Consider the following 13,364-nt stretch of genomic DNA (forward strand, 5'->3'; position numbering starts at 1 on the left):
TTCAAGTTCCTGATTGGCCATTCCTCAAGAAAATTGAATGAATCCTAATTCTCCCCTCATCTCATTCCCCAAACAATCCCCCTCATTTCTATGCCTGCTAACCAAACAAGTTACTGACTGGGCCCATCCACAATCCAATCCCACTCTACTTCTTGCAAACAGACAACACCTAAGTAATGGAGAGAGGGTGGGGTGTAACATAAGCAACCACTGTAAAGCTGGCCCAGACTAGGCGTCCCGCATAGCTATGGAGAAGAGGATTGCACAATTGCGGAATGTGAAAAAGGCACCCCATTTCAGAGTGAAGCCAACCTAAGCAGCATCTAGGCCTTAGGAGTGTGTTGGAGGCCTTACCAAAGCATGGGCTTGTGATGGTAAGAGGGCAAGGGAAAAAAAGAAGACATGTAAAAATATAATTTCATTAAATATTAATTTATTTTTAAAATATGAATATTTTGAGATGGTCCATTTGATCCTTTCTTATGATATTTATGGGGAAGGAGGCAAGTTTTATAAAAACGGGTGAAAATTAATTTTCGTATTTTCAAGAATGGCAAATAAAAAGCCTAAAAAAATTAATAAACATTCCCAAAAAAAAAAAAAACCAATTTTTAAACCAAATTATAAATATATCATATCTTTCATCAAATTCCAACTATTTAAACAAAAATGCAAACCACTCACAACGTTCTTATGTCATCTTTAAACCCTGTATCTCTGCGCAAGCTCCTCCTCATGGAAACCCTAACCCTAAACCTCTCCTCTCCCCTCATCCGCCATAGTCCTCATCTCCGCTCTCGATTCATGTCCTGGTTCTCTTCAACTTCGGTTGCCAGAGCTCCAATGCCGGCCATTGCATTTGGGACCTGGCCAGTGATGTCCAGAGCTCAAGATTTCCCAATTTCTGGTAATGAATTCCATCTATTCATTTGTTTTTTCTCTGAAATATTAATTTTTTTTGTCAATCTTGTGATTCTAAGATGCTTATTCTTTGATAAATTTAGGCACGGATGGAGCTTTGGTGGGGTTCATCACTGGGAAGAGCAAGGTGACAGAGTTAGCTCACTCGTAGGTACAGAGTCCCATTTTATTCTTTTATCGTCCATCTTATGTTCACTACATTGTCTTATGCTCATATTGATGGTTGTCTCTTCTAATTCCTGTTAATTTTATGGATAAAATTGTCACTGAAACTAAATTTTATGCTGTTAGCATATGCATATATATATATATATATATATATATATATAGAATAATTAGATTCTAATGTTGATTTAGTATAAATTGAGGCAAGTTTGTTGGTCATCTAAAAGTATGCTGGTTATTGTTACCTTTTCTTTATTATGTTTACATACATATGCTCTGTTTGTAATATATATGTGGTGTGTAAACAACTGGATTGTTCAACTACAATTGTTCATGCTAACACAGCATTTATGCAATAATAATTATAATAATTGCAAGACTTGTGAGTATGCTCCAAGGAAACAAGCCAAACTACAGAACAATAAGTTGACATTTTTATTTTATGTGGTTCACCCACTATAGAGCTACATATACAGGTAAGCCAGCAAGCATGATTTCACTATCAAGATTAGAAAATTATACCAAGAAAGGTATGTTATTAGTTACCTCTCTACAAACAATTGTGCATTCCCACCATCATCTTCTCCCCCCACATTTCAGAAATACAATGAGAAAAACCTTGCATTCGTTAAACATTCTTTAAATCACTTTCGTATCTCTCTTATTCAAATTGCTCCATTCACACTGAACACCACACATTCCTAAAGTGATATTGATACAACAAAGTTATATCAACATAGTTGTGCAGTGTTAAGGAGTGACTTTATGTCATTAATCCCAACAATATGTTATTTTTGTGATTATTATATGCGTTTTTTTAATATAATGTACATGATGATGTTTTCTATGATGTGGAAGATGTATGGAGCATGGCAAATCTTCTGTTTCTTACATTCATTTTTTGTACATTTTGTTATTCTCTGTCTTATTAGTGTGTGGAGAAGCCTTGTACAAAAGGGAGATGCAGTTGTTGATGCTACATGTGGCAATGGCCATGATACGCTTGCATTGCTCAAAATGGTAGCTAATGGATCAGGTCGGGGTTGTGTGTATGGGATGGACATTCAACAGTCTGCGATAGAGAACACCTCTTTATTATTAAAGGAGTCAGTGAATGAAGATGAGGTACTGAAATGAAAGGAAGTTCTCTTTACTGAATTGTAAACGAAGAGTAGAATTTGTAGAAGATTGTTTTTCTTTTCTTTCTTGCATATCTGCTTTTCACTATCAAATCCTAAAGTACAATTAAAAATTTTTTCCCTCCGAGTAGAATTTACTTTGCCATCGAAAAGGTCCTTTGATGTTGTATAATTGCATTGGGTTTCTAGTATTGTTTATATTTTTTGTATTTCAATTCTTGAAATCAGTTGCTTACTTATGAGTTGTCTTTGTCAATCTTTTTTCATTGTTGCCTTAGAGGGAATTGGTTAAGCTCTTTCTGGTTTGCCATAGCAAGATGGAGACTGCTATCCCAAAAGATACTCCTATCAGGTACGTAATCGCTTTTCTTTTCTTACTTTATAATAAAGTACACCATGTAATTTGATTTTCTATGTTATTTTAGCAGTGACATTTTGTTATCACCTAGAGCCAATGTTGTTAAGGGTGCAAGGCACACCCGAGGCGCTAGGACCCTTATATTGCCCGAGGCGCAAGGCGCAAAAAAAACGCATGCCTGATCGAAGTAAGGCGCACACACACAAAGAATATATATATATATATATATATATATATATATATGTAGTTATATAGTTATATACACACAAAAATAGAAAGCTTAAAGCTTTAAACTCTAATATTAACAAACATGTCTTATCTTAAAGTCAGAATTCTATTCCTAAAATCATAAGCAACTAATAATCATCATCATTAATGTCAAACTCTAAATTCATGTTTTCATTTTCTTTTCCTTGTTCAGAATTATAGCCATCTATGAGGATTTGTATAAAATAGTGAAATATATATTGTTTAGTTATTAGATTATATTTTTTTAATAGACTTAGAGACTTTTCATATATCAATGCCTAGTAAACTGTGGCTCTTTTAAACAATAGAAGACTAACAGTTTTTTCAATCAGGAGCGCCTTTTTTGCACCTTGGGCTTCAAAAAAAGGCGCAAAAAAGCACAAAAAAACCCTTGCCTGACTAAAAGCACCTTGCCTTAGACCCTTAGAGGCGCTAAGGAGGTTTAGTGATGTGCCTAGGCACCTAGGCGCTCTCGCCTTAACAATATTGCATAGAGCATGCTAAATTTTTTTTCTTGTGCACTTGTCTTTTTGTTTGGGTTATAAAGAGGAAGGAGCATCATCAAATTTTGTAATCAACCAAGTGGTGTTCTTTGCTTGAATAAGATTGTTTCTCATGTATACATAGAACAACTAGTTTTCCTTATCTTATAATCATCCTCAAACTCACTGCTAGGAGCTTCATTGATGAAATTGAAGCTATTTGGTTTTCCTTATGTGTTAGTAAACTTTGTGGTCTTCTCAATAGACTTTTTTGATGGTTTTAATTGGTTGTAGGAAAAGTATAAATAAAACCTATGTAGCATTAATGAATTATGGGTTGTTGGTACTTCTTAATCATAGAAACAAAACTATCACTACTAAGTATTTCCTAGCAAATTGTAAACCTAGTCTCTATGCAAGTGCGGTTTTAGGTTTGAGCAAAATAACTCCCACATATTAAGCTGATCTAGGCGGTCTTCTTTAGAACATGGCGTGATACATTCGTCTGTTACACTATGAAACTGATGTCAAGTACCTAATATGCTCAAGAATTACCCACCGCAACCCTGGTTTATTCCTTTCTCCAGGGTGTAATAAAGCCGTTAAAAGTAGAAGGAATGAGGAGGTAAAAATAGCGCATAGTGGTGGAGTAGTCCTAGAAAAGAGTTTTCTAGGCATTCTCTTAACCTTTTTCTGCATGCCCATAGTTAAAGAAATAAACAAAAGAGAAATTTAATAAAAACTTATAAAATTAAATCTTGAAAAACTTATAATATGGGGGAAGGTTCTTCACAAGACTCAAGAAAAAGAGATAATTGGATTTGCGGATATATGATGCCTCTTTGAAGTAGAAGGCTTACCTTTGTTATAGAGGGTTACAAGGTTCTATTATTGATTCTTGACGTCATTACTTACATTAGAATCCAGATACCACACTGCTTACATAAGGTTGTATTATTACTAGACACTATTTAGAGATTTTTGGTCACATGATTTTATTGGCCACATAGACTGAATTATTTTCTTGGGTTGGCTGCCTTCACATGCTCATCTTGTCATGGTTGCTTTCCTGGCAATTTGTGCAGAGTTGTACTTCATTCTTTAATAATTTACAAATTAAAGTATGACTCTGCACAAACTGCGAGGAAAGAAACCCTAACAAAATGAGCATGTGAAGGCAGCAAACCTAAAAAAATAATTCAGTCGACGTGGTTAATAAAATCATATGACTAAGAATCTCTAAATAGTGTCTAGTCATAATAGAGTCTTATGTAAGCAGTAATGTCACATGGATTCTGATGTAAGGAATGACGTTAAGAGTCAACAATAGAGTCTTGTAACCCTCTATAATAATGTAGCCCTTCTACTTGAAGGGGCATCGCATATTCTCTTATCAAATCCTCTCCTTGGCTTAAGTCTTGTGAAGAACTTTCTCTTGTAAGTTTTTCAAGATTTAATATTATAATTTTTTTCAAATTTCTCTTTTGTTTGTTTGTTTGTTTAACTATGGCCATATAAATGAGGTCATGAGGATGCCTAGGGAACTCTTTCCCAGGAACACTCTACCTCTATGCACTATTGTCTATGTAATACGTAGAGCTTTCTCTTTACTTTTTTCTTTCTTCTACTTTCTAATCCTAGAGCAGGGAATGAACCAGGGTTGTGGTGGATAATTTTCGAGTCCATTAGGTACCTAACATCGGCTCTGTAGTGTGACTAATAAATGTAACAAGTCATGTTCCAGAGAAGACCACCTACAACAGCTTAATACGCGGGAGTTATTTTGCTAAAACCTAAAACCATGTATGGTTAAAGTAGAAAGAACCTGCGGAGAGACAAGGTTTACAATTTACTAGGCAATACTTAATAGAGACAGTTTTTTTCTATGATTGAGAAGTATCAACATCCTATAATTCGTTAATGCTCTGTAGGTTTTATTTACACTTTTCCTACACCCAATTAAAACCATCAAAAAAGTCCACCTGCATTTGGATCTTTGTTTAGGTAGAGTAGCATATTATTCCATGGTATGCTTCCAGCTAAAAATGTCATAGATAGATTACTGGTGGATTTATTTTCGTTTTCTCCGTGATGGAGGAAAAATATTTTCGGAGCTTTTGGGAGGAATTCCCCTCGATAACAATAAACTTATAAAGTTGATGACATAGAATTTCTTAAACTTGGTGTGGTTTAGGAGGCGCACAAATGCTATAGATAATAGTGTCACCTTGATCTTCTATGGCAAATGTGTTGCTATCAAGCTTTAACAACAGATCTTTGGGTGGGCCACCAGCATTGTTGTCTGAGATATAATATCGGCCCACTCTTTTAGATGGATGCAGGATTTTCATGAGGCTCCTTTTTGGCCTTAGAAATATTTTCAAACTTTAAAGAAAACAGGAAAAAAAAATATATAACCTGTTATAGCAATGGGTAAATGTATGATAAACTTTTGGCAACCACTTCAACTAGGTTTAGCACTATTTCATTCTTTTCTTATATGCATATTTTGCTTTTCTTTGAGCCACTCATATGCTTCCTTTCATGTTTATATGTTATTGCGAGAGACTAAACTCACATTGATCTGCATGCCTAGGTGCTGAAAAGAAAACATGAATGAGTATATTTTGATTAAAATTAATTCTGGATGCAACAAACTATTAAATGTCTATTAGGTTACTTTTGTTTAAGTTGTTGGGGTTTAGGTTTTTCCTAGACAAGTCATACATGTTTCAACTGTTACATAAATTTGCATGGATGTGCTTTTTAATTAAACTAACTAGTCTTTGGGTAAGTTAACTAGGTAGCATGAATTTGGTATTCCTTATTTTATTTCGTTGAAGTTCAATCCTGTCATTGGTTGCATCTTCGACAAATGGTAAAATATTTATTATGGAAATAAGTGATGGAAGAGGATATTTTTCTTAATCTTCTTGGCTCTATATTTTTTATTTGATAATTTGGAAGAGAAACGAAATTATTAACAAGCTTATTTTGGGGGTTTTTCTGGGCTAATAAGATAAAAGGGAAATTACTTGTAGGTCCTTGACTATCTTTTTTCCTCACAAGGTCTATATGACTTGTCTATTCTCTTTTAGGGACAAGATTGTTGATATAATTGCTTCTAAGTCCCCAACATCAAATGAACTGAACCGATCCAGTGAAGGTATTGAAAATGCGTTAACCTGTTGTTGGTAATCATCTGTCAAACTGGGTCAGAGGATAGTTATTTGAAGACTTTACATATGTTAAAACTGTGTTGGTGTTAGAGTTTTAGATAAAAGTTATAATTTTTTTCGTAGATTAATATATGCGTATGTAGAATTTAAAAAATATCCAGGATTCAAGAAGCAAAATATATTCAGCAAAAACTTTCAATCATATATTTGCATAAGCTTTCAAGAAGATATTTGCATGATTTATTTTCTAACCAAAATAATAGTTTATTTTTAAATTAAATAAATTCTAGTTATAATTCAAAAAATATTTACATGTAGATTTACTTACTTTAAAATTGCCAAAACAAAACAATCACCAAATCAATGCTCCTCAAGAAGTCTTATCCAAGAAAATAAATAACTCCGGTAAGATTCAAGTAATATTTTAAAGGTAAATGCAAACCTACATACAATAGCAAACCCACCAATAATCCTTTTAAAATAAAAACCAAACCCAAAATAAAAATTTGGTGCAAATGCTTACTTGGTAAAATTTATAATGAACCTACACTCTTACTCTCCATTAGGCCTTATAAATCTGTAGTGTAATACCCTATGAAAACTTTTATTATTGACCATGTGTCTTACATACATAACTGAATGTCCATTGTACATGATTCAAAACCTATAGATATTTACATATATGCACATAATTCACAACCTTTGCACACACACTGGGATGCTTCTTAATATCCTCATCTAACACACTAACTAGGGCCTTCACTTTCTTCAATTCAGTTGGTTGATGCACAAAAGCTGAGACACAACCCAATTCATATGGTACAATCCAATAATCATAATTACCAAGACAAAACCTTAGTATGATTTATCCAGATGCAGCACACTACTGGATTAATCAAATTAATAATGATCAATCTACCAACACTCTTGGGCTAAACCATGATTATACAATAAATGAAATCTAGCTAAAGGGATGAAATCTTCACTCATGCACAACCAAACACATTTTCTTTTTATTAACAAATAGTAGATCTTAAAGATGAAGAACAATACACAATTCTTATGTATTTTTATGGTTTTAAACTCCAAAACCTCTATCAAATTGAGGAACTAATGAGTTTAAACTCCAAAGCCTTACCAAATCAAGGAACTATCACCAATTGTCCCCTTAATTTGAGCCTTAAAATCAAGGCTGAACAGCTAGCTCAAGCTTGGCTAGAGTATAAACTCTAAGGCCTTTGCTAAAGGAAAATATCACATGGCTTCTAAAGGCAAGAACAAAGGTTGCAGCATGGTTGTTGCAGTAATTTCAAACGTCATGGCAATATTACATGAAGATGGAAAAGAGTTTAGAGATCTAAAGGTTGAGATGTGTAGGGATCCAAGACTTACTTGTAACTGAACTTTCAGACTGGTGATCGTACTCTGTGGAACATCAATGTCTTCAAAGAGATGGATATGAGGAGAGGATATGGGTTTTGAATTCTTATAATGAAAAGATGTGGAGATAGTGATCGTCAATGGACCTGGGAAGATATAGCTAGGAGAAGAAGATGGAGCATGCAAACCAAACCATATTCTCTTATCTTCCAGGTTTTTAACTTTTTTTTTTCTTTCATAAAATTACATGTTAGTACATCTACTATGATTCAATTTATGGAGCAAAACTTAGTTCACATGCTAGTCCCTACTCGCCTTATTAATTGGATGGGTGTTGTAACGAGTTTCTCTGATAGCCCTGCACATGCTTCCTAGTACCAAAGAGAGTGAAAGTTGAAGTAAATGGCCTTTATCCTAGACCTTGACTTGCATCTATCTTTCATATACATTGCCCATCCAGCTGTAAAGCCCTGCTGGCTAAGATGGAAACGCCCTCCAGTTGCCAATTCAATTTATGGAGCAAAACTTATTTCACATGCTGGTCCCTACCCGCCTTATTAATTGGATGGGTGTTGTAACGAGTTTCTCTGATAGCCCTGCACATGCTTCCTAGTACCAAAGAGAGTGAAAGTTGAAGTAAATGGCCATTATCCTAGACCTTGACTTGCATCTATCTTTCATATACATTGCCCATCCAACTGTAAAGCCCCACTGGCTAAGATGGAAACGCCCACCAGTTGGCAATTCAATTTCAAGCCCCTTGATAGGGACTAATGTCACCTATGAAATGCAAGTGCATGTGCACGTGCCGATTAAGTAGTATAGAATGCTAAAAAGTAGGGTTATCGATCCACGAGGAACTAGAGAATATTAGTACTAGTTTTAAAACCGTCAATTAACCTAATCGAAATTGTGAGTGATAAATCTGAAACAAAAAAATAAGAACTAGAACAAAAAGTAAAATCGCGGCAAATCAAGCATGTAAGAAAGGTGTTCAGTCATAGACATTCCCTAGTGTTTAGTCAAGTCTTGGACAAGGTTGCGCAAGGTTTTGTAATACAGTTGAACCGAGAGAGTTCCTAATTCATATTATCCCCTTTCTTAAGGTGAACAATAACTAGTCTCATATGGCGTTGATATACACTACCTTATAACTGCATTGCACTTGATGAACTCTATCTAGAAAAAACACATCTTATGAGTAGTCAATCCCTCTCTCGAGGTAATTAACCCAAATCCATACAAAGCAAGATCGGGATCTCTCCCTAATGCTCGCTATCTACGATTGCATTACACTCATAATCATATGTTAACTTACTTGGAAGAATCACGGCGAGAGATCTCAATCCCAAGGTGTCCTATTTCTAGTCGGACTCGTGATTCCCTTTAATTGTGGTATGTCTATCCTAGGTGGATCTCTCGATTCGTCACACAAGTACAACAATCATGAACTCTCGGCTTTTGCTACAATAGAATCCAAGGCAATCAAATCACACTATTAAATTCAACATCAACGTATTGCAAAAGATCAATCAATATGAAAGCTCCAAAGTTTACAACCATTGTTAATAAAAAATATAAGCCTTAGATTCTATCCATGCCCAAAGACCAAGAAGGTTAGTTCTCCATTAGAGGAGAACAATCATACAATCTAATCAATGCGTGAAAAGTATATGAAAATATTGAAAACTCCCTCCACGCTTCGCCGCCTCGGAGTGCTGGTGAATTTTCCACCAATCTTCCACAAACGCCACTGAGAACTCTTCTTGACGACTCCAATGATGCCCTAGATCGTGGATCTTCCCTTCCAAGTCGTTGGATTGCTGGAGAAATGCTTGGGGTTATTTTTCCTATCCTTCCTTTGCTCAGCCGCCAAAAGATCCTCCTAAAACCTCCTAATAAAATTTTTTATACCTAACCCCTTATGGACAGCTTACGGGCGCAAGAACAAGGTCGTAAGGAGCTGGAGATGATGGGTTGTGTTCTTTATGGGCACCTTACAAGCGTAAGTTCCGCTTGTAAGATCTTCTGTCTTAGTGTTACGGTCCAACTTACGCTCGTAAGTGTTGAATCGTAAACTTCTCTGGATAGCGCTTGCGACCTTTATTACGGGCGTATGTGCCCCTCCCCTCCCCTCCTGTGTAAAGTCCTCTGGATGAATCTTATACCCTAGCTTACAAGTCTAAGTTTTGCTCGTAAGTCCCTCTGTGTTGCAATTATACTCATGCTTATGGGAAGGTTCTCTGAATGACGCTTACGGTCATAGGTTGTGGCCGTAAGGGAACTGTAAGGCTTTATGTCTGGCATGTTCCTTTGTTCTTGATGTTGAGAGAGCTTTATCTTCCTTGTTTTGGTTCAATATTGCTTCTTTTATCTCCCTCTGATTCATTATGTATTGCCAGTGGCCTGAAATCAAATTTTACACCATGTTAAGCATCATCTTCCCAACAAATGCCTCAATATATGCCAATTAAGTGTATGAAATAATATAAAGAATGTGTTCAATTATGCACTTATCACCCCTAATTTCAAAAGTTTTGAGGCTTACATCATAATCATGTAATAGTGAAGGCAATTCAAGCTCCTAACTATACTAGATTTATAAAAGTTTTAAGTGAGAATAAAGATTTCATTGACGTTAAATGAAAAGGAGATGAAGGAACTCTTTTAATTTATGCTTCTCTAATTCGTTTCGCATCTTGCACTTATTACATGGCCCTAAAGTATATTTTTTGTACCATAAAGTTCACTTGCATTAATGCCTTGCAAAAAAGCATCTAAACATACACTTAAGACGTTTACCACATGCTAGCACATGCATCATAGGCAAAAAATTCAACAACATAGTACAAGCCATTATTGGCAATAATGCCCTTCAATGAAGTGATGCTTGGTTGCAATATATTCACTACAGATGTGGTAAGCATGATTTTTTGGCATAAAGATTGTTTTGTTGTCATGCAATAATATAGTAGCTTTATCTTGTTTTTCTCTAATATCGTCTAAGATTCTTCTAAGCCATGTTTGTTAAGCAGCCATGGCAACTACTATTTGTTTTGCTTCTACTAAATACAATACCATATTTCTCGCTTCTTAAACATAACCATGGTTGTTTTTGATGTTGTACATTTCCATTCCAATCACTAGACCCAATAGCTCCAATTTTTTTATTTCTTTCATGCATGAGTCCAAAACTGCAAGTTCCCTTGATACCTCACCACTTATTTTAACAACTTAAAGGTGAATCTTGTTTGACTTATACATAAATTTGAGACAACGAACTCGGAGTATATGTTACATCCGTCCCACAAAGCCCAAGTTGATATACATATTCAGCATTTCAAAACTAGTACATGATGCATACAAAATATGGTACATGACTTCTAATCTATGACATCAGATTCTTCTATGAACACCTGGACGTAAGCTTGCATGATGCCCAGCAAACTATAGAACTTCCCCACAATGGATCTTTTTGTGGGTGTACATGTACAATTTAAATGGTAAACGGTGAACTAAACAAGCTTAGTGAGCAATTAATATCACTGAGAAACTTGATAAAATAGTCATATGTTTTGGATCATTAAGCAAGTGGTAGTAGCCATATTAAATGCTTTATTAGAGATAGAAATGAACACAAAGGCAAAGTATAAGAACCATGTTTAACACTTTGAAAGTACAGGGATGGAAATGAACATTGAGGCAAAGTACAGGGGCAACAGATTGCTTTATTCCTTAAAAATAAGTATTCAACTTGCACACGCCTTGAGTCAAGAACTTTAGTTGAGAACCTACAAATGATTTTCCACCTAAGATAAGCTTAAAGAAACATGAGTCAATGGCTTTTGACTTCCTTTTAAGAAGGCTAAATTAATAATTTCTTACATCATATAACTAAAATTTTGAAATACTTGGATATCCAAAAATTAAGACAAAATCTCCAAATTTTTCCATGGGTTTAAAATGTATATCCTAGAATCACTTTAGTGGTAGTTATGACTTTTCTTGTGGTTCCCGTAACGATTTGCTTAATATTTTGACTTGTTAAAAATTACTTGCCAAGTTGATATTATAAGAATAAATGCTTGTTTACTTGTTATAACAAAAGTACCAGTTAATTATAGAGAGTTTAGTTGAACCATGCAGCTACAAAGTTCTTGATTAAAAGACCTCTAGGGCAAGCCTTAGTTCACTAATGCAAATCTGTGGATGCATCACTATTTACACTTTTGGTTGTGTATAAAGTTCCAGTTTGATTGTGTCTCAGGGAGTCCAATTTATGGAAGCAATGCACAAGTCCAAACCAAATTTCTGATTGGTTCAATGATGATGTGTGAAATGCTTAATCTACCTTCTAATGTGCGTCTTCTGGCTGCATTATATTCAGGCTCATAGTGTTTAATTTGGGATATCTGCCCGGAGGAGACAAAACAATTATCACAACGTCAACAACAACATTAATGGCATTACAGGCTGCAAGTCATATATTGCATTCTGAAGGGCTAATAAGCATGGTGGTTTATGTCGGGCATCCCGGTGGCAGGTCTGATTCTTGGCTTCCTAACGTCCTTCCCTGTTTCTCTCTGCCATATGATTATACACCATGGGCTGAGAACATTCTTAGTTTCTGAAGTGTTATTCAACTTTCTTTGTTAATTAGGAACTGTCAGGATTTTTTTTAGGGGTCACATTACCACAAATGCCGGGTCTTGTTTTCGTACTTCTATTAACGCGTACTTCTACTTTACTTTCTTTGCAGGGAGGAATTACAGACTGTTGAATCTTTTGCGTCTAGCTTGCCGACGGAATCTTGGGTTACTTGCAAGTTCGAGGTGTCAAACCGACCAACTGGTCCAGTCCTCGTACTTATATTCAAGAAATGAACTTCAGAAACATCAACTGTTAAAGTTCATCTAAGATCGCTTAACGATCAGTAAAATTGCAAAAATTCTTGTAAGCACAAGCATTCTTATTATCAACTCATATTTCAAAATTATTCCTATTTGTTGATCAAGTATTTCTGTTTTTTGGTGCAGATGTTATCATCGGCAAATGCAACCATTCATCTGATGGTTTCCGCGTAAGTTTCCATGGATCGACGTATATATATATATATATATATATATATATATATATTTTATCGAAATGTTATCTGATGAAGAAATTGTGGTTAGAGAATGATAACTCAGATTTGAAAATTTTCTTGCATTTATATGACAAGGAATCACTCTCTTTAGATTGTCTGTTAAAAGAACATCATCTCATTGTCTCATTCTGCAACCAATGAGAAAAACAGGTTATGGAATCCTTACATGGATTCCATGTTTGGATGTTTCTTGGAATATGTCATAATATAAGCCCATGTTGTTATATGCTGTCTTTAATTTTAGTACATTATATTTAATAATAGGAAATAGCATAAATTTTTGAATATTGACTTATTGATAAGTTGAATACTAGGAATTAAAAAAGAGTTAGCATATAAGTACCC

The 13,364-nt window shown here is 35.0% G+C and overlaps 1 protein-coding gene across 1 annotated transcript; it reads left to right on the forward strand.

The window, feature by feature from the left end:
• Positions 1-683: 683 nt before the first annotated feature.
• On the forward strand, positions 684-12,826 carry LOC120267884 (putative rRNA methylase YtqB). Its single transcript, XM_039275557.1, has 6 exons — positions 684-907; positions 1,005-1,068; positions 2,019-2,211; positions 2,504-2,577; positions 12,261-12,416; positions 12,633-12,826. Exons 1-6 carry the CDS (start codon positions 694-696, stop codon positions 12,754-12,756), a joined length of 825 nt encoding a protein of 274 aa, XP_039131491.1. The 5' UTR covers positions 684-693; the 3' UTR covers positions 12,757-12,826.
• The last annotated feature ends 538 nt before the right edge of the window (positions 12,827-13,364 follow it).

Source organism: Dioscorea cayenensis, chromosome 8 (assembly GCF_009730915.1).
Source record: "Dioscorea cayenensis subsp. rotundata cultivar TDr96_F1 chromosome 8, TDr96_F1_v2_PseudoChromosome.rev07_lg8_w22 25.fasta, whole genome shotgun sequence".
NCBI classification, from domain to species: Eukaryota; Viridiplantae; Streptophyta; class Magnoliopsida; order Dioscoreales; family Dioscoreaceae; genus Dioscorea; species Dioscorea cayenensis.

Bases quoted from the DNA above. Each gene is read 5' to 3' on its own strand.
- LOC120267884 (XM_039275557.1), top strand. From the start codon at position 694: ATGTCATCTTTAAACCCTGTATCTCTGCGCAAGCTCCTCCTCATGGAA. The intron at 908-1,004 runs GTAATGAATTCC...TGATAAATTTAG, and splicing joins TCAAGATTTCCCAATTTCTG to GCACGGATGGAGCTTTGGTG. The intron at 2,578-12,260 runs GTACGTAATCGC...CATTATATTCAG, and splicing joins CCAAAAGATACTCCTATCAG to GCTCATAGTGTTTAATTTGG.